Below are 21,410 nucleotides of genomic sequence, written 5' to 3'. Positions count from 1 at the left end.
CGTACCGTACCTTTGCTCCGTCGAAGGTGGTCAAGCACTGACAGGGATGGTAGGGGTTGATAGAGCGAGAAGTAGATACTCCGTACTTATGGCAGAGATCCATAACCAAGCAAGGAAGCTGCACTACTACTTCTAGCCACATGCAGCTGTCATGCGTTCTAAGCAGTACAAGGTACGTAAGTAGGGGAGGAGAAAGAAAAAGAAAATACTTGTGGTGCTCAACAACCTATACATCTTAAAGCAGAAAATCGACCTATGCATGTACGTATGCTTTCCCTCGCCCGCAATTTACAAAGATTATATTCTTGAGCCAGCTCTTTATCCCTGAACCCTGAAAGTACGGCCACTGGCCGTCTTCCGCTCTCGCTCCTCGTTCTCGGGCCGGGCGCGGTTGAGGACTGTCGTTTATTAGTGAAGGGGATACCTCGTCTTAGAGCTTTCCTCTTACCTTGGAGGAAGTCTGCGGTCCTCTTGCGCATTCTAGTGTGAATGTATGCCTGGGGAGTAAGTAAGCAATTGACCTGGTCCTTGCGACTATGGAAATCTACCTTGGAGGCTTTGATGTGGTAATGGAAGTAATCCCGGAAGATCTGGATGTGAGAGATGCTCTCATACCGCCGCTGGGGTGTCAGATGACGAGGGAACAGGACTATGAGCAGTTAGTGACTGCAAAGTCTGGGAGACGCATAACGGCGAATGATTACCAAAGGTGACATAGCTGATCTTGCCGTCGTTGCCGTTCTGGAGGCCTGGAACTCCAGCCAACTCCAGGGGAGGGTCGTTCCGGAAGAGCACTTGAGGGGCGTTTTGCAAGGTCAGGACACGGCGTCGAGCATCCACAAATTCCTGCAGGAAGACCTTGCCAAAGATGCGATCTGTCTCCTCACGGAAGACGGTGCTGAAGATCACCGTGACACGATCATGGCTGGCCTTGATGTAGATGGCCTCCTCCTCTCGATAATGAATTGCCATAACCTCTCCTCCCTCCTGGACTCCCTGGGGTGCTGTCTCGGATGTGTATCTCGACGCTTCTTCTGATAGCTTGGCGAACTCATCGAAAGCTCTCTCGAATGGGGCGGCCATGGCGTTCCGCTTCATCAGCGCCAGACGCATGACGAGTTCATCCTTCGCATCTTGCTCGGCCGGAAGGTTCTCCAAATCGATGAGAATCGAGAAGTCATAGCCAGGCTCCGGGGTAACGATATAGGGGCCGTATTCCCTTTCCAGCACCTCCTGGGCACCGTACTGAACGAGCTCTCGGAAGCATTTCACGTTGATGGAAATGAGGATCTTGGTTTTGGATTCATGCGTGGACAGATGAAAGGTCACTCCATCAAAGTCGGAGACGATTTGATCGATTGACACGGGCGGGGCTCTGTAGGGGGTATCAACGGAGCTGTTAGCTGGTAGCCTGGCATATACCGGAGGAGGCGGGGAGGGGGGAAGCTGTACCCAGAGAACCGCTCCGTTAGGAGGGAGTGGATGAGAACGTTATGGTAGTCTAGCAAAAGCATTTTGACGAGCGGGTCCAATGACAATCAGTGAGCGGTCGGTTTCTCTGCCTGCGATTTTCTTTTCTTCACTTCTGGCTTTCAATCCCACGAGGGTCACTGCCACGATGGGAGTTACGTTGATGGGGGTTTGGGGAACGGCAGGCGGTGGGGGAGGCCCGCAGTGGTCGCTATCGCCCTCCGTAGCCGCCGCCGCCATTTGCGCCTATCGATAGCATTCATTCTCCGAGCTCCCAAATTTTTTTCAGGACGCAAACACCCAACGATGGTGAAGACATATCTGTGAGTAATTCAATCAAGGATTGAGTGGATTCCTTCGGATGGCCCCCGTGTACTGACTGTCAAAGAAAATTCGAGCATTCGAAGACTTTCGGGCTCGTCGCGTCCGCCTCGTCGAATGCGATCTGGGCCCGGGACGATGAACTCGCGGGTTCTGCACGTCGGACAGGCTCCGGACGAGTTTTCGTGGGCGCAAGTGAGGAGGTTCTCTGCTGGGACATCAAAAAGGGTGAACTACTGGGCAGATGGCGCGATACATCCTGCAAGGCCCAGGTGACAGTAATCACGCAAAGCAAGACGGATGAGGATATTTTTGCGGTCGGGTAAGTCGTTCCCGCCGCTGTAGCAGCCTTGCATGCTACCATGCTGACACTAAACGTTTTGTTGTGATACAGTTATGAGGATGGTACCATTCGTATCTGGGATTCGCGGACCGAGACGGTGATTATTTCGTTCAATGGCCACAAGACAGCCATCACCCAACTCGCCTTCGATAGCACCGGCGTCCGTCTTGCAAGTGGTTCGAAAGACACAGACATCATTTTGTGGGACTTGATCGCGGAAGTAGGACTTTTCAAGTTGCGTGGACACACTGATCAGATTACTTCGCTTCATTTCCTCACCCCATCCATTGAACTGCTCAATGCCGCTGGTCTCAGTGAGCATGCGGGTTTCCTATTGACGACCGGAAAAGATGCGCTGATCAAAGTCTGGGACTTGGCTGCGCAACATTGTATTGAAACGCATGTGGCACAATCCAATGGAGAGTGCTGGAGCCTGGGTCTTTCACCCGACCAGAGTGGCTGCATCACGGCAGGAAATGATGGAGAATTGAAGGCTTGGTCGATCGATGAAAGCGCCATGATCCAGATATCCAAAGAAAAAGTCGGCTCGGAGGGAGAAAAGATCCTGACGGATAGAGGAACATTTTACCGTAATGGAAAGGACCGCACAATTGGCATCAGCTTTCACCCCCGAGCGGACTACATCGGAATTCACGGCTCGGAGAAAGCAGTCGAGATTTGGCGCATTCGCTCACAGACCGAGGTGCAAAAGAGCCTAGCAAGAAAGCGCAAGAGGAGAAAGGAGAAGGAAGCGCAGCGTGCGGCTGACAAGGACGGAGCTGCTGTTGAGGCTGACAATGACAAATCTGAGGATGCCTCCTCTGCACCTGTCTCCGAAGTCTTCGTACCTCACACCATCGTCCGAACTGGAGGTAAACTCCGGTCATTTGACTGGATTCGAACGAAATCAAGTGGCAGCTTGCAACTTCTGGCTGCGACCACAAACAACCAGATCGAAGCCTACAGTGTTGTGACCGCCAACAAGAAGAACAAAGATGAGGAGGACTCGGACTACACTCGAAACTTGGCGATTGACATTCCCGGCCACCGCACCGACATCAGATCTGTCGCTTTGAGTTCGGATGATCGAATGCTGGCATCTGCTTCCAATGGCAGCCTCAAGATCTGGAACGTCCGGACCCAGAGCTGTCTGCGGACTCTCGAATGTGGATACGCCCTGTGCTCTGCTTTCCTTCCTGGTGATAAGATTGTTGTCGTCGGAAACAAGGATGGCCACCTTGAGGTTTTCGACATCGCCTCGTCGACTCTTCTGGACACGATCAAGGCGCACGATGGCCCGGTTTGGTCTCTCCATGTCCATCCTGATGGCAAGTCTCTGGTGAGTGGCAGTGCCGACAAATCCGCGAAGTTTTGGAACTTCCAGGTTGTGCAAGAAGAAATTCCTGGTACCAAGAGAACGACACCGCGACTCAAGCTGGTGCACACCAGAACTCTAAAAGTATCGGATGACATTCTCAACGTTCGCTTCTCGCCCGATGCTCGGTTGCTGGCTGTTGCGCTCCTCGACAACACGGTCAAGGTCTTCTTTGTCGACTCCCTCAAACTCTTCCTTAACCTCTATGGTCACAAACTTCCAGTCCTTAGTATGGATATCTCTTGGGATAGCAAACTGATCGTCACTTGTTCCGCTGACAAGACCGCACGTGTTTGGGGCTTGGACTTTGGTGACTGCCACAAGTCCTTCTTGGCCCACGAGGACAGTGTCATGGCGGTTGCCTTTGTTCCCAACAACAAGGAGGGCAATGGTCACAACTTCTTCAGTGCTAGTAAGGACCGAATGATCAAGTACTGGGACGGCGACAAGTTTGAGCACATCCAAAAGTTGACCGGTCACCACGGTGAAATCTGGGCCCTGACAATCAGCCACTCTGGAGAGTTCATCGTCACTGCCAGTCATGACAAGAGCATCCGCACCTGGGAGCAGACCGACGAGCCGTTGTTCCTGGAAGAAGAGAGGGAGAAGGAACTTGAAGAGATGTACGATAACAACCTGACGGCTTCCCTCGAACAAGACGAGGACGGACAGGATGAGGAGAAAGCCGAAGCCGTTGATGCCGGCAAACAAACATCGGAGACGTTGATGGCCGGTGAAAAGATCATGGAAGCGTTGGATCTGGGAATGGAAGACCTGGAGGTTATGCGCGAATGGCGAGCCCTCAAGGCCAAGCAACCAAATGCTGCTCCCCCAGTACGCAATCCCCAGTACATGGCGCTGAACAACATCTCGGCAGAGCAGTACCTCCTGAAGGTCGTGCAGAAGATCCCTGCCGCTGCCCTCCAGGACGCTCTCCTTGTGCTTCCCTTCTCGAAAGTTCCCGCTCTCTTCACGTTCCTCAACATTTGGGCCAGCCGTGAGTGGAACATCCCGCTCACCTGCCGTGTGCTCTTCTTCATCCTCAAGACGCACCACCGCCAAATCATCGCTAGCAAGATGATGAGGCCGATGCTGGATGGTATCCGATCCGAGTTGCGTCGGGTGCTGGCCCGCCAGAAGGACGAGATGGGCTTCAACCTGTCCGCTCTGCAATTTGTCGGCCAGCAGATCCAGGAACAGAGCACGAAGGATTACATTGATGAAGCGGCCTATGACGAGCAGGAGAGGCAGACGGGCACAGGCAAGAAGCGACAGTTCCTCAGCGTTGCTTAATTGCGCCGGCAAGAAATCTATCTGTATACATGCATATGAAAGGCGTTGAGATTTTGTGTTGGTTTCTTTGGTTACAAAAAGTTTTATACCTGGAGTTCTACGTTCACGATCGGTGTCGCTACATGTACATGTAAATCGATATAGAAATATATCAAATTATGAAACGAGCCATCAATTGCTTCATTACTACATCTAAACCTCATCTTAACTCTCCAGAGAACCTATCCCACCCCTCCAGCACAAAACCATCTACACACAAGATCTAAAACATCAAACCGTCAGCACATCAAATCACCGATCAACCACCGACGGCAGCATATACATATATATGTAAAACCACTCGAATCCAGACCCATCCAGACCCAAGCGGCAAGCAAATCCAATCAACCAATACCAATCACAAACCAAAAACACCATTCAGCAGAACCATTATAAGCATCGACGACAGTGAACAACTCTGGTTCCTGACATACCTCTTCCGGCTCTTCCTAATATACCGGTTCAAAGAAAAGTTCTCATCATATTGGTGTGGTTGTGAAGGTATTCATTGATTGGATTGCTTGTTTTTTTCCCCTTGGAGCTGCAGGGGGGATTTGTGGGGGTTGGAAGGGAGATCATGTGCATACCTGAGTGTTATGCTTGTTATATTGACTTGTCGTGGATTTGGGTACGACTCGGCATTGTGAGTCCAGCTTGCTTGCTTGGAAAGCTGATGGTGGGAGAAAGTAAAGCTTGGAAGGGAAAGTGCGGAAAGAAATTGGGGAGCTTTTTTTTTCGGTGAAATTGTTGCGCCGGGATTAGTCAGGGGTTAGTCAGTGGGTGGATTGGGCATTGCCCGATGCGGTATTTAGCTGCTTTATAATGATCTTGGTATGCACACTGACACTCTCGATGAGCCTTGTGCGAAAGAGAATACAAAAACTAGCTCTAATGATTTGGTTAATGGCTCAAGGCTTCTGATAGAGAATGCAGCAAAAAATCGCATCGGGAACAAGCCCTTTATCGAAAGAGGCCTTCATCAAGTCAATTTGCTGTTCGACTGCGACTTGAGCATTACTTTCAGTATCAAATGACCCTCGATCACGACAGGAAATTCGCAGAATCTGCTGAAATATGCAAAGAAACTGGAACCTAATTTCCTCGACTTGCTCAGCGGACGCCGTGGTCGTGCTATACCACGATTTATTGATTAGGTTAAGACCAGCAGTATTGCATGCCTGCTCAATGTTGTCAGGTGCATAGAGACTGAAACCACCCGACACGAAATATCCCCTGAAACTGTTGACGGCGTCTTGCAATCGTGGTGCCTCTTTTTCAATCGCTCGGAAGGATTTGCTGTGGTCTCCTTCCTCCCACTGCAGGTAGCCTCCGGGTTCTGCAAAAGAGCCAACTGATGTATCACTTCATAGATGTCTGGCCTGGAGAATCAAATGGAGCTTACTGATGAGAGAAGCCATGTTTCTGACAACTTGCGTGTACTGGTCTTCTCGAATGCAGGTTACGAAAAATCGGACATGAACAAGATCATATCGGTTGATATGTTCGGGAGGGAATTCATTCAAAACATCATGCACGGACAATTCCAGTATCTCGGAACTTTCTGGGAATTGATCATCGGAAATGTCGAAACCGTGTAGATAAGGAATCGAGTCTTTGGTGAATAACTTTCCGACGTCTTCTAGCCATATTCTTTAAGAAATACCTCTATCAATAAATTGAATGAGGATAAACGGAGAGCGCAACTTACCCAGTGCCTGTACCAATGTCTGCGACGGCTCTCAAGCTATCTTTACTAATTGCAGGATCGATAATGTTATTCTTGATCAGGTTCAGGAACATCCTATGCTGTTGATTTAACCTAGAACGTATCAGCCGCGGCAAGCTATCCTGGAGTGAAATAAGACAAAGACGCTGAATTTGACCTTTTCGATTCTTCTTCGTCCCTGTTGAGTGGGTATATGTCTATAGTATTCTTGGCCATGTTAATGATCTATTATCACCGCAAGCTAAAAAAACTTGTAGACAAAAGTGTGAGGAGTCAGGCGAATAGAATGGTATTCCACTGCCTCTGAGGGCCAACCAATATACGGACATCTTCCAATTTATAGTATAGATTACCATTTGCTACTCGGAGAGTTTATTGCAACTTTGGATTCGTGGTACTTGGTCTGCGTCATATTTGCAAGAATGATACCTTTACAATAGATCGGCCAAAGCTAATCGATACCGGCCCGACCTCGGCCGTTCTACGGCTTCACGTGGGACTTCTATGTATGATTCTCCAGGTTCAGTATAAGTATGCAGAATCTGTAGGAACTGTCTGTGCAGTGGCGATGAGCCAATACCCAGTCTAATTTTTGATGACGCAAAAAGGTGGCGTGCCTGATTCCCCAGGATGGCATCCAACATAAGCTCTAAGTTTAGAGATAGCCAATAGGAACCCGTCATGTTGATCCTGTCAACTATACAGCCTTGTGCTTCCCCTCTCGCCATGTATTTAAACAGGAATTCTCTCTCACCTCGACCATGTCTTGTCTCCACCGCCGTTTTTCTTTTTAAAAAAACCCACCATGCCAACCCCGATATACTTCGACCAATGTCCACCATTCCCCTCTAACATCCCCGTCGCAAACATCCCCATTCTATCCTTCAAAGACCTTCAGAACAACAGTACCGTCGAGTCAGAGAAAGTGTTCAATGCCTGTCAGGAGTTCGGATTCTTCTTGCTGAAGCTCACCGACTCCGGGGCAGGGGAGCAATTGCTCCAAGATGCCGAGAAGATGATGGATCTCACCACCACCACATTGAGTCTAGATCGGCATGTCTTGGATAAATACGCATATAACCCGCCTCGCGATCTCCTAGGGTGTTTTTGCCATCCACCTGACCCCAAAATCACTGCTAATGTGTGAAAAAGATACAAATGCTCCGGGAAACTCCGCACCGACGACGGCAAACTCGACTGCATGGAGATGTACAATCTAGGCCAGGACGATATAGTCGGGAATAGTGCCCCACGCCAGAATCCAGACCCCATTGAAGCACATCGTTCCGACTGTCGGGAGTTCTTCGAGCATGCTCATGCTGCAATCTCAGTCATCTGCGCCAACCTTGACCAGCAACTGGGGCTTCCGCTTGACACGTTGATTCGCCGGAGCTCTATAGACCAACCATCTGAGACCTCTTTGCGGTTACTTCTGAGTTGGCCGCAAACGGGAGACGCAGAGGTTGGAGACAATCGCCAGATAACTCTGGGTGGACATACTGATATTGGCACTCTGACGTTGCTCTTCCACGTCTCGGGCGGTCTCCAAATTTTGCCGGCTGACAAGGATAATGTGGCTGAAAATTGGCGGTATATTCGTCCAGAGCCTGGGTGTGCGTTGATCAATGTGGGTGATACCCTGGTGGAGTGGACGGGTGGCATACTGCGTAGCTCTTTGCACCGGGTGGTCACGGCCCCTGGGGAGCAAGCGCGTGTCGCACGACAGAGCCTGGCGTATCTTGTTCGACCGCGACGGACCGAAACGATGCACCGGATTCAGGGAAGTGATGTGATCCCACCGCTAGGTGAGGGAGAGGAGGAAGACACGCGGTCTGTGAGTGACTGGGCGGCGTGGAGAGCGCGGCAGGTTATGAATGGGGAGTTGAAACCACGGACGACAGGAGGGCGACGGGTAGTTACCCGTGCTTGAGAATAGCATCATACTTTATGAAGCCGTTTAGCATGGGGATGAGTCTGCTATGTTTTTGTATACTTCATACCTCGTACCAGGTCATGAATCATGGAGTAATAAAGTCCTTATCTCGTGCCAAACGCCAACGCTTAAACGTATATATAAGTCAAGACGCACGCTTCATCAAGCCACAATTCGAACATGTCCACCACTCGGTTTCCATAAATGCGCCACAGCTGTCACATAACCATCCGAGGGGTCGCTTGCTCGCATTCTGTTCGAGGGAAGCTAGCGATTCGACAGCACGGGTACGATTCTTGAACCCAGTTTGGCTCGTCACTTGGCCGATTGGACGCTTGTTCTTGTTCGCCGGTTTTGGATTTGGAATACTCGGAGGGCCAGAAACGGACCTTGTGGTCGAGGGCCGCGGCCGCTCCGATGCACATGCGTCACAGCAAAGAAAGTCGGCTGGGTTCTCGAGCGTACAGGTCGGGCACGACCATGGTTGATTGTACAGACTGTCATCGGAGGTTAGATCAATAGGATCTGCGGGCTGCGAGGACACTATCGGCCTGCTATTCTCTGGGACAGGCGGTGGAGACAGCGTTGTTCGAGGACCAGCGGGATTCTCATGGCTTGGGGGAATATAAGAAGGGCCGTATCTCTCGCGCTCTTCCTGCTCGATCAAATCAATATACGCCTCCATGATTGCTCGCTCGTTGGCATCGTCTTCCTCCGCCTTGGTCCGGAATCCATTCCTGAAGGCCTCCTCTGCAAGTTCGGCGCTGTTCTCGGCACCCGAGGCGCAGCCATTCGTCACTTCTGTCCGTCTCTGTGCGGCATCTGCAATGACTCTGCGCATGTCAGTTCCGCGCAACACAGGCGCACCACCGAGACGTCGTCCCGACCCTGCAGATAGAGTTCGTCGTTGCTCCGCAGCTGCTCTGGCCACTCGACGGGCCTCGTCGATGGGCATTTTTCGCCCCCCTAAACGTCTCCCTTCCGAAAGGAACCCCTCTCCCGTATAGCCTTTTATAACCAGCTCCTCGTGTTCATCACGTAGCTGGTTCCAAAGCGCATGAAACTGCTGGTTATGCGGTCCATGCACGATGTGACAGAGCCTGTACCGCCTCTCTATCAACCACCGCTCTGCAAAGGGAAAATATAGCCACTTACTCATGAAGCATAGTATCCACCACCTGCTCAAGGGGCAGGAACTGGTTCTGATCGGAGGGATACCGTAATCTTAGACAAATCTTTTGGCCCATATTGACGTTGAGACCGAGCAAGTTTCTCTGGTGCGGGTAGAATTCACAAAGCGTGCCGACTTTCCAGTCTCGTCGTCGCATGATCGGCTTGACTAGCGAAGCCACCTTTCGGAGGATCAGCAACGCCTCTGATTCCCGTGGTCGGTGCTTCTCATGCTGATATTCGAAGACCAGCGCGTCTATTTCTCGCATCGTGGCGAATATTAGAGAGTAAAAGTTCGCTACAGAAGACAGCTGAAAGAAAGACGGGTCTGAGCGATATCAAAGAAAAGGAAGAGAGAGGCGGCAAGACGGAAATAGAAGGTCAAAAATATTGTACGAAGTACAGATCCAGATCTTGATGCCAATGCGATGCGATGCTTGCTACCGCCTGCGTCAGGGATCTTTCATGTCTGGGTTTGGTTAGTGAAAGAGGAATGCGTCCCAACAGAAAGGCTGCATATAAAGACGGACGAGGGACATGACCCCGGGGGGAAGATGCCCAGGCAGAACTATAGTCTGGATAGAAAGAGACCGAATGCCGAGTGCCACTTCGATGCGATTGCTAATCCGCACCCATCCAGGCACCCAGGCATCAGTCACGTGTAATGTGTATGCCTGAGGCCTCAGTCGATGTATAGTCCTGTTCCCTTGGGGAGAAACTGCAATGAGTTGGAGTAGAAACAGTGGTACTATATAATCAGTCTCTTAGAATGTGTAGCTGCATTTATAATCAGAGGCTAGCCTCTGCTTGAGACTTCCTGAAAGGACTGGAAATGGTTCTGTGTCAAGCTGTGAAGACCTGATGGTGAAGGTGAATGGCCATTACATTATATTAGTAGATGTGACTGGCTCTAAGCTCTATATAAATGCCACTAAGCTGATCATTTGTATCTTAGGAGACTTTAATATCTTATTTTGGAACTGACTCAGGAACTAGAAAGGCACATATAGAAGTAGGCACTCTATACTCCAAGCACTAAGAGAGCATTTACTCCCCTACCAACTGACAACAGAGATGCGCATCCTTGCTTGTTTCCAGCCATACCAGAGACTCATCTACCACCACACCTCTTCAAATCACCTATTATGCCAGATATGAAGACTAACAGCTAAGCAACACTTAGTAGTAGCCATGACCATGTTATACCAAGCACAAGTGAATTCTACCATATCACGACATTATCCCAAGAATACTTCACGGATAACACCAAAGTGATAGATGGGTCCACTTCTAAACACACACTGTCTCACCAGTGTTAACCAGTCTCTCTTTGCTCTCTCTCCCACACCCACCCTCTTACCTCAACTTTCTATTCTCTCATCCTCTCTCCAAGACTCTCCTCTTTCTCATCCTCCAGACTAACCAACTCTCTCTATCTCCTGCTTAACACGCCTCACCTCTCTCCATCCAGCCTTGCACTCACACACATATACCCCATCAAACCATCTCCCATACTGCAAACCAACACCCTCCTCTCAACAAACCAAACCACCAAAATGACCCGCTGGACCGACGAAAACAAAGCCATTGTATGTTCCCAGCACCACAACAACCCCCCAAAACACGCAAACCAAGCTAACCCCCCAGCTCCTCCGGCTCATTTTCGAAACCCAAACATTCACCATCGACCTTGAAAAAATCGTCGAAGCATGGCGTAAGTAACATCCCTCCAAGTCCCAACAGTAACTAACTCCCCCAGCGACCGAAAATGACAGACCAACTGCAAAGGCTCTCAGCGAGCAGCTGAGCAAGTACCGCAAGCCGGGCAGTTCGATCAGCTTCAGTGGCGGGAAGAAGGGTAAGCGGACTGCTGGGGAGGAACCCGCTACTCCTCGGAAGTCGCGGAAGATGAATGCTAAGAAGGTGGATGTGGTGGAGATGTCGTCGCCTCTGGGAGAGGAGGATGGACATGCTTAGGATTATGGATGATAGGGATGAATGGGTGGGTGAGATGTTTGGTATGGGGGTGTTATTTCTGTGGGGTTGAATTTATTTGCCGGGGGATTGGGTCAGGGATTTGGGGGTTATGGTTGGGGATAGTTACTTTTTTCAAGTTTTTTAGCGATGGATAATTGATCAGGTTCAATCAAGATCTTACGGAGCCGGACTCTGAGAATGTCTTTGATCTGAGGACATGTTCCTCTATGAAAGGTCATGGAACCAGGGATGCTGCAGAGCTTCCGTGGCGCTGATGCGCGCCTCCGGAGGCAACTGCAACATGCGTCCCAGCAGGTCAACGCCTAGAGGATCTATAGACGGTATAAAGCTCTGCAGACTCTGTGGAGAGCAAGGCGGAACAGTATTCCTGTATTCGGGCAACTGACTGACGCCAGGCCAGGAGAGCTCGGTTGGTGTGCCCATGATATGGAAGATTTTCAGAAGTTGGTCTTCGTTTGTCGTTCCAGCGAATAAGGGGGTACGCGTATACATCTCAGCCATAATGCATCCGACAGACCAGATATCAATGCTGGTGCTGTAGGTGCGGCTTCCCAGCAGCACATCCGGGGGTCGATACCACAGTGTGACCACGTCAATCGAGAACGTGCTGATGGGGATGCCGAAAGCACGACCCAGTCCAAAATCTGCAAGCTTCAACCGCCCATTCTGATTAATCAACAGGTTCTCGGGCTTCAGGTCCCGATGTAAGATGCCATTTTCATGACAGAAAGAAACCCCATTCAGCAGTTGGTAGACGAACGACTTGATCGTAGCAGCATCAAGCGGGCCGTTCTGAGCGTCAATATAGCCCTTGAGGTCCTTGTCCATATACTCGAACACGAGCACCAGTTTGTTCTCTGTATTCACCACATCATGCAAAGTTAGGATATTCTCATGTGTGAGAAGCTTCAGCAAGGACACCTCCCGGATGGCTGTCGAGGGAGCTCCCTCCTCGGCATCGAGATGGATTTCTTTCAGGGCCACTAATTCGTTCGTCTCGCGGTTGCGTCCTTTGTAAACCTGTAACCCAGGCATTAAGTAATGTCAGAAACCACTGGCTGTACCTCTCACCTACACGATCAGGTTAATAGTAAACCTACCGTTGCATATGTTCCTTGACCCAGCTGCAGTGACCATGGTTAGCGACTGGGGCATCCAAAAACCCTCGATTTATCCTTCCGAATCTGACAGTGAAAAGGCAGTACAAACCTTCTCCAGTTTCTGAAAGGAGCCTTGGTGAGAAGGCGGAAACATGCTCACTGCTGATGTGGTGTCAGTCGAAAGGAATTGCCAACGGTGATGCTCGAAGATGGTAGGGATTGGCGACTAGACTGATAGGTATGCTATGTGTGTAGTTAAGGTTCGAGGACTGCAACCTAACATCGGCAAATGATCGATACGGGTTCTCCGGCCCAGTCGGAAAGCAGGGGCTGTTTGTTGCTTATATGTTGAGGAAATCAATCTAGCATGGACCTTGAGGTGGAGCAAGTGCACTGCCAACCCTGCCATCTAGTTCCCACTCATTTTCCTTTTTCGTGGATCTTTACGTAGCATAAACCTGTTTCTTACTCCTTTTTCTTCTAATCTCCCTTAATGCGGGTCAGCCAAAAGGCCCGGCCTGCGCTTTCGGTAGCTTTGCCTGCCAGTATATTCGCTTTTCGGAAGTCGACGTCGACCTAGGAGTTGCATGATCTGTACGAATTGACATCACCGGCCTGCAATTCCCACGTTAGCGGTATATAGCAAGCCAGCTATTCGAAAAGGGCGTACTTGGCAGGGCGACTAGGCAGATATGGTCTCCGGGGAGGGCATCCAGATAGATCGGGACTTTGTAGCCAAGAGGGGCAATCCCTCGTGTTCTCGCCAAACAGACGCTGATCCAGAACACTGTGGGTGAATCCCACTCTCTGGTTGGCCCTGTGCAACTTTAAGGGGATCATGGATCGGTTTACCCGGCGGCTAGAATAAGCTGAATGACTCCGGATTGGTTGAGGCGCCCCGCAATGACTCGGCCTTGGCTGTACACTGTGTTCACATCCTGGGCCATGGTCCACCCCTCCTCAAAACATCGGTCAATCTTCAGAAAGCAAATGATATTATGCGGACGGGACGGGTCGAAACTGAATTGATCTCGAAGATTAAGCCGACTTAGCCATGTCTTTCATGTCCTTCGATGGGTAGGCGTCGCGTCGCGTCGCGATTCGCCGAATCATGAAGCTTGCGGGCAACGACTTTTACGTCGCCGGCGACAACCCCACGCAGCCGTGATAATTTTCCCCGATCTCCTTGGCTGGAGCTTTCCGAACATGCGTTTGCTGGCGGAACTATGCCCGCGAGGCTAACGCAACTGTCTGTCCCTGACTTCTGTGGCGGTGAAGTGCTCCCGGTTGACCCTATCCTTAACGAACGGACCTTCCTGCTTCCTGGGATGGAACTCTCGTGAAACACGTGAGCCGAGGATTAGAGACTGCGCTAGATCCCTGCAACAAAGATACGAGCGGGATTCCGCTATGAAGGGTGGGCGGCTTTTCGCCTAGGAGCGAAGGAGCACCAGCTACCTCTCGTAGATTGTATCACGGTCGGTCATCCATCACTCTTGACCAGAAAGGATATCGACGAGGTCGCGGTGTCTGTGCAGATCCTTGCCCCCGAGCATGGCCTGTTTATACACATGAGCTCAAAACGTATACTTTCAGACTGTTCTACGTGTTCCGTTCGATTATCTTTGCTACCCTGGGGTTGAGCATAGCTGTTTCACACGTGGTGATAAAAACGATGATGGGGAGCGTGAGGCTATGGCTCGTGGGAAGAAAGCTGCTGTTAGCTGGTTCAGACAATTTTTGTTCACTAGTTGACAACTGACCGGCGGATTGTGCTTGTAGTATTTCCAGAGATAATGCCGATGTCTCATTGCCCATGTAGATAGATCACATTAGATAGATGTAAATCATATTGTTGATCTCGATTGATTGCATGGCCCGGTTTGATTTGAGTCTTTGACATTCCCCACATCTTGAGAGTCTGTGCTAGATGACCGGAAATGGTTTCCCTTCCAGTCATTTCCTTGAAAATTCCAGAATCTTTCGGATTAGGCTGTCTTTCTGTGATGATCATGGATGTGGAGACTGGTACTTATCATGGGAACCGGAGGAGAGTTTTTACCTGACAAGTCCATCCCTTGCTTCACATGACCTGCTGTCTTTCATTCACAGGGGTTTGTCTGAGATTTTAAAATCAAATGCCGACAGATCAAACTGAGTGTTATCTTTTACCTCAGGCCACATAATAACAGCTCGGACCTACAAAGTTTGATCATGGGATGAAGATCAGTTTCCACACTTGGATGTGACAGAACGCTGATACATGAAAGCTAAATGTTAAAGTACTGAGACCATAACTCATCAATGCAAGTCACTGTTAAAGTCAATATCTCAGTCTATCGGGGTATTCATATCTGGATAGAAATACATGGTCCAAACTGCCATATCCGTTTGAAGATTATAAGGTCTCGTTTTGGAGTGTGCCACTATAACCCCTCACCATGGCTCTTCCTTACCATTATATCTAGTCAACTTCCCACTGTGAGTTTCTCGTGTAGAAGCGTCGATTACCTTAACCACACCCGTAACACTTTCTTCCACTGTAATCGCAGCAGTCCGATCAACTCCAAACCAATCAGCCCCGCGCTGGCCAAGATCCGTTTGCACCCAACTATTATGTATTAACTTTCTGTAGTAAACTCCAGAGTCCAGGTGGAATAAGACTTACCCAGGATCAATGGGAAAAGCCGTTAGCCATGGGTCTTCAGCCGAGATAGACCTAGTGTACCAGTGTTGAACCACTTTACTGGGAGCGTATGCCGCGTTTGGGAAAGGTCCAAAGTTCCTAAATACAAACGTTAACATCAATTTGCTATAGTGCAATCACAGTTCTGGAACCCATTCGACTCACTATGCCGTCAAAGTCAGCGTTCTGCCTGGACATCAAGGCCAGATTGTACTTACCGTCAGAAACCCAGCATTTGACCCAATCGTCACCCATTTCGGATCCCTGGCCTCCTGAAGAAGAGGTCGAAAAGCTTGATAGAGACGGATGAACCCGTAAACATTGACATCGACATGCTTCTGAATATCCTCAACCTTCACCTCGGACACCTTGGGCCAGCAAAGAGCGATAGCGGCGTTTGCGATGAGGATGTCGATGTGGGAAATGCCCTGGGCTAATAGCTCCTTCACGGCAGCAGCTGAGTCGGTTGGAGAGGTGGCTTCGTGCTTGACAATTAGTAATGTGGTACCCTCTGCTTTCGGGAGATCCGCGAGAGCCGTGGAAGTCGGGTGGTTGGGGTCTCGGTTTGCCGCAATGACGGTATGGTTGGGCTTCTTCAGGTAGAGCTCCAGTATACCCTTTCCTATACCGCGGTTGGTTCCGGTGATGAAGACAATTGTGGGTGGCATGGCGTGATTGGTCGAATTTGTAATCAATGAAGATTGATGGAGTGATAAGAGAGGAGATAGTGAGTGATGGTGCGGAGGATAGTTCCATTTATACTGGGTGACTTACAGGCATTGGTAAGCTTGATGATGACTGTGAATCGGCTTGATAATAAAGACGCTTTGGTTGCTAATCACTACTATGGCAATCTAGGATTTCCGGGTCTCGGGGACCGAACGAGGGACTATCCAAGCTGAAGGATAGGTGAGGCATCGTCAACTGTACGACCAGATGTAATCGAGATCTAATGCTTTCGGCATACTGTCCGTCCTCGTTTTGTGCTCTCCTTCGACGCCAGAGACAGAACTTTCGATTCCTTGGCTTTGCGGTATGAGCTCTAGGAGCTTGATACTGGGTTAAGGGTAAATAAAGGCGAGGACCACATGGCTAGATCATTTGATCCTGCAGATTGTTGTGGTCAGCCAACCCGCCTTCCTCCTTAGCCTTCAATTTCATCTGGATGAATCCATCCATTTGTTCTCTTTCATCCGGCGTCAAAAGCTTCATTCGATCGTTTAGATCTCCATCACCAAAGAACCTCCGGTCAATATTAGCCCAGTATATCATGTCGAATGCCCAGCTCTTTCTTGCAGCGTAGTTAAGCCAGAAATCACCGCTTTGCCAGCTTTTTAACATATGTCCAGACAGCCGATCGCTCTCCTTCAGAGTCCCTCGGTCAATGGCTGCTTGCTCTTCGTCCTTGAGAACTTTTAGGATTGTCGACAGAACCTTCTCATATTTTGTAGTCCAATCATCCAAGCCCTGCTCCCAGAATTCTGGAAGTTCGAGCAGCAACCAGAACGGGGGGCTGTAGGCAAATCCAGTAGGAGCCGCGTAAGTAAACTCCCAGTCAACCACTCCAGTCATCATGTACTGATCGTTCGCAAGGACGTTCCCAGGTCGAAGGTCGTCACAGAACAGCTTGAAAGGGCCAGACTCATCGTCGCAAAGCTGATAATCCCGGGTAATTTTGCGGAATAGACATCTTGCGATGTACTTTTGTCGACAGTCTTCCGCAGAATCAATGGCATCATTCCTTTGCGAAGACAGATGGATCATATGCATCTCAGCCAGTGCTTGGTAGTAAGATGAGGCTGTTTCGAATGTGCTCTGGGGAAGTAGTTGAGGCGGAACCCCGCCTAGCTGAACGTGTTCGTTCATGTTGAAAGTGAGTGGGAGGTGCTTTACTACCCATTCATCATCGAATTCGTCATCTTCATTAGCTTTGCCGATACAACCAATCTTCATAAAAGAATGCCTCGATACCTGAAGCATGACATCTGCCATCTGGCTGTATACCGACTCAAGTCGTTCTTGTGAGACGTTCGGATTTAAGATTGGTCTGTCATCGCGCGACCGACCAGGGATGTTAATAGCATCAATGAAATCGCCTTCATTGCTAATGTACTCCATGACGATAAATAGACCTAGGCCCTTTGAGCTCTCCTCTGTCGTTCCGTGGTGAAGGATGTGAGGCACGCGCAGATTGGTAAAATATTCGAGGAACTGCATCACTGCAACTTCGCGCTTGACTTTTTCTTCAGGGAACATCGAAGCACCAGGGCAAGGAAATCGAATGATGGCAGAGCTTCCATCTTGGAATAGCATCCGAAGCCAAGCATTGAAGGCCCCGCGCTTGGGAGCAAAAAGCTCATCAGGAACTCCTCCCCTATGTTCGTCGATGAATCGTCCTATTTCCCGGAGAACTTCCCGTTCGAATAGTCGGCTTTTCCAAGAGTCGAATATCTCATCACACCTGGCCCATGCGACATCATCGTAGTCCATGCATTGTGCCGTTATAATGCTAGCAGCGGAAGTCGGAGGCATCATGTGTAGTAGTCGGGTTAATATCCTCGGGATGGACTTAGAACATTGGCCCTTTGCAGGTTAAAGCAAGAAATTCAAATCTAGAGTGGGAAAGCAACAATGATAAAGTAGTAAGGATGATAATGAAGAGTTCATCTGTAAAGGCCATGGACACCTTCTTATGGCCTCGGGGCCGCCTTTGTCACTTAAGCGCTCAACTGCTTCTCCTGAACTGACCAATCACATCAACAACCACATGCGTTGTGATCAGTCAAGTAGCAGTGTGGGAAGAAACCCAAGCCTGGCTTGAACATATTCTGATCGGTAGAGACTATTGATAGCAAAAATAGCCAGGTAGACATTCCGAGATAGCAGCCAGAACGGTAATGGTCCGGGCCATATATAAGGCTTATATTGTGCCGGGCTCGGTTGTGCCATAAGCGATGGTTATGTCAGAATTGCCCATTCAGCGATGGAACTTGTTATTCACACTATACAGATGAAACCCCACCAATTCTATGCATATAAACCCAATACAGCCATCTTGGTCAACCGGTGTAGATGGCTAGAGCTTAGGAAACCCTCAATGCAACGCGGACCGCCAATTAATTAGGAACTCAGCGTAAGTCTCAGGACATGCGAGACGGATTTGAATGGTGTGGATATCCCGGCTACCATAAGCTGTCTAGTTAGGTTCCACCATAATCAAAATGAGACAATGGTCAAGTCAAGATATTGCTGGCGATTATAGATAAGCTTTTGTCTCCATACAAAGCCAGATGCCTCGGTAAGTGCCGCTCGGAGGACCTGCCGCTGGAGGCGATAAGAGCGACACTAAAGGCCTAGGGCTTACATCGGCCCCTCCTGATCCTTTGGAGCAAATTCGGCTAAAGAATCAAGCCAAGGACATCTGTCAGGATCCTGGCGTTGAATGATCTTTATTTGAACGATCAGGATCAACAGCTTTTCTTCCGCATACCATCGTTCTCTCTTCTGGCAGTTAGTCATACTATAATCCATCACACCAAGTCTAACAGCTTCACCTGAGCCATGGAAAGTCAAGATATCTTCGATCTGTATACTTATTGGTGCTCCTCATGCTGCCAGCGGATCATAATTGCTGCTCATCTCAAGGGCATCCCTCTCCAATTCAAATACCTCGATATGGGTACAAGAGCGCACCATGAACAGAAGTACAAGGATGAGCTGAATCCAAGTGCTAGCATTCCGACATTGGTTGTGCATCACCCTGACGGCGAGAAAACCATCATCAGACAGTCCATGACGATCCTAGAGTACTTTGACGAGCGATTCCCGGACCGAAGCCCTCTGCTGCCGCCTGTTTCTGCCTGGCAGGACCGCATCAAAGTCCGCGACTTGGTCAACATCATCGCGATCGATGTACAGCCACCAACGAATTCCCGCATCGCTAAACGCGTCAGGGCTGTACAGGACAATGTGCAGGACCAGATTGCATTTGTCAGGCAGGCCTTCACGGATGGGTTCCAGGCATATGAAGCCTTGATTTCTCCGTCAAGCAAGTATTCTTTCGGCGAGCAGGTGACTATGGCCGATGTTGTGTTGGTCCCCACGGTCGATCAGGCGTTGATGTACAAAATGACCTTGGATTTTGCGCCCAACGTCCTAAGGGTGTATAATTCGCTGAAAGAATTGGAGGCGTTCAAGGCCGGCGATGGGAAAAACCAGGGCGATACCCCAGAGCAGTTCCGGTCAACTTCTCAGTGAAATCCTAAGCTGCTGCGTGTCGGGTGGTTCGTATTTGACCTGTACTATCAGTGTCTATCGAGACACGTTTTTTCTTTGGAGTATATGCCATAGAAAGTCGCCGGTGTTGTAATCAAGCCGACAATGAAAGATGTTGAGCAAAGTGCATACATAATACACAGTTGACAGGTAGTAGCAGATAGTGTAAACTCGGGCGCGATTGGCGCGGCGGACTAGATGTGACCTATCCAAGCGAACATGCCAGACTACATGGTTGTCGCTGCTTGGCATGTGCAACTCAAAGTAAGTGTCCCCTCCTACCACGCACATGGACCTGTAAGCATAGCCCATCCTGCATTAACTTATCATGAGTAGATGAGTAGTTGCTCTTTGGGTCTAAATTGGGCCAGAATTCCGCTGCTCGGTACTTGAGATAAGGCCGGTTGTTCTAGTAAGGTGATTTGACTTGCTCCATGGGCAGGTTGCGTACTTACCTGCGTGCTGTAAGAATACGAAGCATAGCGAAGTGATGCGACATGGAGAAAATGTACCAGTTATTGTCCTACCACTTCTATCACTGATCAGGTAGCTCTAAATGCAAGTAGGAGTAGGCGCTCCAGCTTGTATGCAGCGAGGGGCGCATTGTCTGTCAAAATATTGGACAGATCTTCGCTGAACAAGAGCGATTGCGAATGAGGACCGAGGCCATACATTCCTTCTTGTATCTTCCAGTCGGGCATATGGTTCGTACCCCCACTCCTACGAAGCTGGGGTCTTCAGCATTGATAGACCAGAGAAGTCGTCATCAGTGCAGTAAAAGTAAAGGCGGTGCAGGGTTGTGTAACCCGAGCTATGCGAACATTTAGTGAACTCGTAATCAGACTAGCCAGAAGACTCTTGCTTCATTTCCCCCGAACTCCCGAGGAATATGGCCAGAGTATTCGTGATGGGGTACTTTCATGCACGGAAGTTTGTAGATGATGTTTGTAGTGATGCGTAAGCAAGGTTGGCCACGATATTCTGCAAGCCTCTCGCCTCGGAAAACCCATCTTTATTCCATAAGTCAGATCCGATCGCAAATTTTCGTCCTGTGGCAAGATTGCTTGCTGGATTGAGATGCCTATCGCATGTCCTGGCTCTCCAGTTGTGGGGTATTGTGATCATACTATTATTGCAGAATGGTTTCAGGTGATCTCGTGTGGTATCCTGATGTGAACTGATTTGCTGGTCTTTTGTAAGATATCCTACTTCATAGGCACCAATAGATCAACTCTTTCTTCATTTTGGTGTGGCTTCTCTTTCTGACTCGTCTCTGAAAAAACAATCTTGGGGTGTTGCAAGTGAAAACGCTGTAGTGGACACGTAGTATGCGCTGTTGCCTGTCAGAATTCTTGTGAGTTTTTCATTCCTTGGAGTAATAAAGATGCCCCGCTTCTTTGCCCAAATCCTCCGTTCCTGGATAGAGTGATGCTGATGGAAATTTCGTGGACTAAAGCATATGAGCATGTGAGCTATGGACACAGGACCTCGATGGTGTGGTTCAATTGCACTCGAATCTGGAACTGGTGATTGAGGTCACCATTCTAAACGCAAAGTTAAGAGAGATTGAAAGGTATGCCAGAGTCAGCAATTTTTTTCCCACTTTCATTCCCGAACTCCGACCCCTGAAAAGAAACGCCGAACCAGTGCTCACGACAAAAGACCCATCCAGACGGCTGAG

The 21,410-nt window shown here is 49.4% G+C and overlaps 9 protein-coding genes across 9 annotated transcripts; 3 read left to right on the top strand and 6 right to left on the bottom strand.

Moving 5' to 3' along the window:
- Positions 1–174: 174 nt before the first annotated feature.
- Positions 175–1,630, bottom strand: BO94DRAFT_538945 (actin-related protein 2/3 complex subunit 2). The gene is made up of 5 exons (XM_025612593.1): positions 1,453–1,630; positions 705–1,375; positions 549–649; positions 449–497; positions 175–398 (listed from the first exon to the last, which is right to left on the bottom strand). Exons 1-5 carry the CDS (start codon positions 1,512–1,514, stop codon positions 319–321), a joined length of 963 nt encoding a protein of 320 aa, XP_025463652.1. The 5' UTR covers positions 1,515–1,630; the 3' UTR covers positions 175–318.
- Positions 1,629–4,971, top strand: BO94DRAFT_568892 (snoRNA-binding rRNA-processing protein DIP2). The gene is made up of 3 exons (XM_025614706.1): positions 1,629–1,793; positions 1,859–2,113; positions 2,186–4,971. Exons 1-3 carry the CDS (start codon positions 1,777–1,779, stop codon positions 4,800–4,802), a joined length of 2,889 nt encoding a protein of 962 aa, XP_025463651.1. The 5' UTR covers positions 1,629–1,776; the 3' UTR covers positions 4,803–4,971.
- A 736-nt stretch (positions 4,972–5,707) lies between these two features.
- BO94DRAFT_578275 (uncharacterized protein) lies at positions 5,708–6,783 on the bottom strand (the record flags this gene model as incomplete). The annotated part of the gene is made up of 4 exons (XM_025615207.1): positions 5,708–6,192; positions 6,244–6,491; positions 6,550–6,660; positions 6,725–6,783. The coding sequence occupies 4 exons, from the start codon at positions 6,781–6,783 to the stop codon at positions 5,750–5,752; spliced, it is 861 nt and encodes a 286-aa protein (XP_025463650.1). The 3' UTR covers positions 5,708–5,749.
- Positions 6,784–7,346: 563 nt separating this feature from the next.
- Positions 7,347–8,576, top strand: BO94DRAFT_538943 (Clavaminate synthase-like protein). The gene has a single exon (XM_025612592.1). It carries the CDS (start codon positions 7,769–7,771, stop codon positions 8,495–8,497), a length of 729 nt encoding a protein of 242 aa, XP_025463649.1. The 5' UTR covers positions 7,347–7,768; the 3' UTR covers positions 8,498–8,576.
- A 69-nt stretch (positions 8,577–8,645) lies between these two features.
- BO94DRAFT_475025 (metalloendopeptidase WSS1) lies at positions 8,646–9,939 on the bottom strand (the record flags this gene model as incomplete). The annotated part of the gene is made up of 2 exons (XM_025608544.1): positions 8,646–9,600; positions 9,656–9,939. 2 exons carry the CDS (start codon positions 9,937–9,939, stop codon positions 8,646–8,648), a joined length of 1,239 nt encoding a protein of 412 aa, XP_025463648.1.
- A 1,920-nt stretch (positions 9,940–11,859) lies between these two features.
- BO94DRAFT_538941 (negative regulator of the PHO system) lies at positions 11,860–12,977 on the bottom strand. Its single transcript, XM_025612591.1, has 2 exons — positions 12,878–12,977; positions 11,860–12,792 (listed from the first exon to the last, which is right to left on the bottom strand). The coding sequence occupies exon 2, from the start codon at positions 12,701–12,703 to the stop codon at positions 11,873–11,875; it is 831 nt and encodes a 276-aa protein (XP_025463647.1). The 5' UTR covers positions 12,704–12,792; positions 12,878–12,977; the 3' UTR covers positions 11,860–11,872.
- A 2,227-nt stretch (positions 12,978–15,204) lies between these two features.
- Positions 15,205–16,122, bottom strand: BO94DRAFT_474898 (putative NADPH-dependent 1-acyl dihydroxyacetone phosphate reductase; the record flags this gene model as incomplete). Its single annotated transcript, XM_025608537.1, has 3 exons — positions 15,205–15,379; positions 15,437–15,553; positions 15,683–16,122. 3 exons carry the CDS (start codon positions 16,120–16,122, stop codon positions 15,205–15,207), a joined length of 732 nt encoding a protein of 243 aa, XP_025463646.1.
- Positions 16,123–16,546: 424 nt separating this feature from the next.
- Positions 16,547–17,986, bottom strand: BO94DRAFT_474922 (uncharacterized protein; the record flags this gene model as incomplete). The annotated part of the gene is made up of 2 exons (XM_025608539.1): positions 16,547–16,745; positions 16,794–17,986. The coding sequence occupies 2 exons, from the start codon at positions 17,984–17,986 to the stop codon at positions 16,547–16,549; spliced, it is 1,392 nt and encodes a 463-aa protein (XP_025463645.1).
- Positions 17,987–18,891: 905 nt separating this feature from the next.
- BO94DRAFT_538939 (maleylacetoacetate isomerase) lies at positions 18,892–19,844 on the top strand. Its single transcript, XM_025612590.1, has one exon. It carries the CDS (start codon positions 19,130–19,132, stop codon positions 19,709–19,711), a length of 582 nt encoding a protein of 193 aa, XP_025463644.1. The 5' UTR covers positions 18,892–19,129; the 3' UTR covers positions 19,712–19,844.
- The last annotated feature ends 1,566 nt before the right edge of the window (positions 19,845–21,410 follow it).

This window comes from Aspergillus sclerotioniger (genome assembly GCF_003184525.1).
Source record: "Aspergillus sclerotioniger CBS 115572 chromosome Unknown BO94scaffold_31, whole genome shotgun sequence".
Lineage (NCBI taxonomy): Eukaryota > Fungi > Ascomycota > Eurotiomycetes > Eurotiales > Aspergillaceae > Aspergillus > Aspergillus sclerotioniger.
Note: the sequence above shows the minus strand (reverse complement) of the source record. Positions and strands in the feature narration are given on the sequence as shown.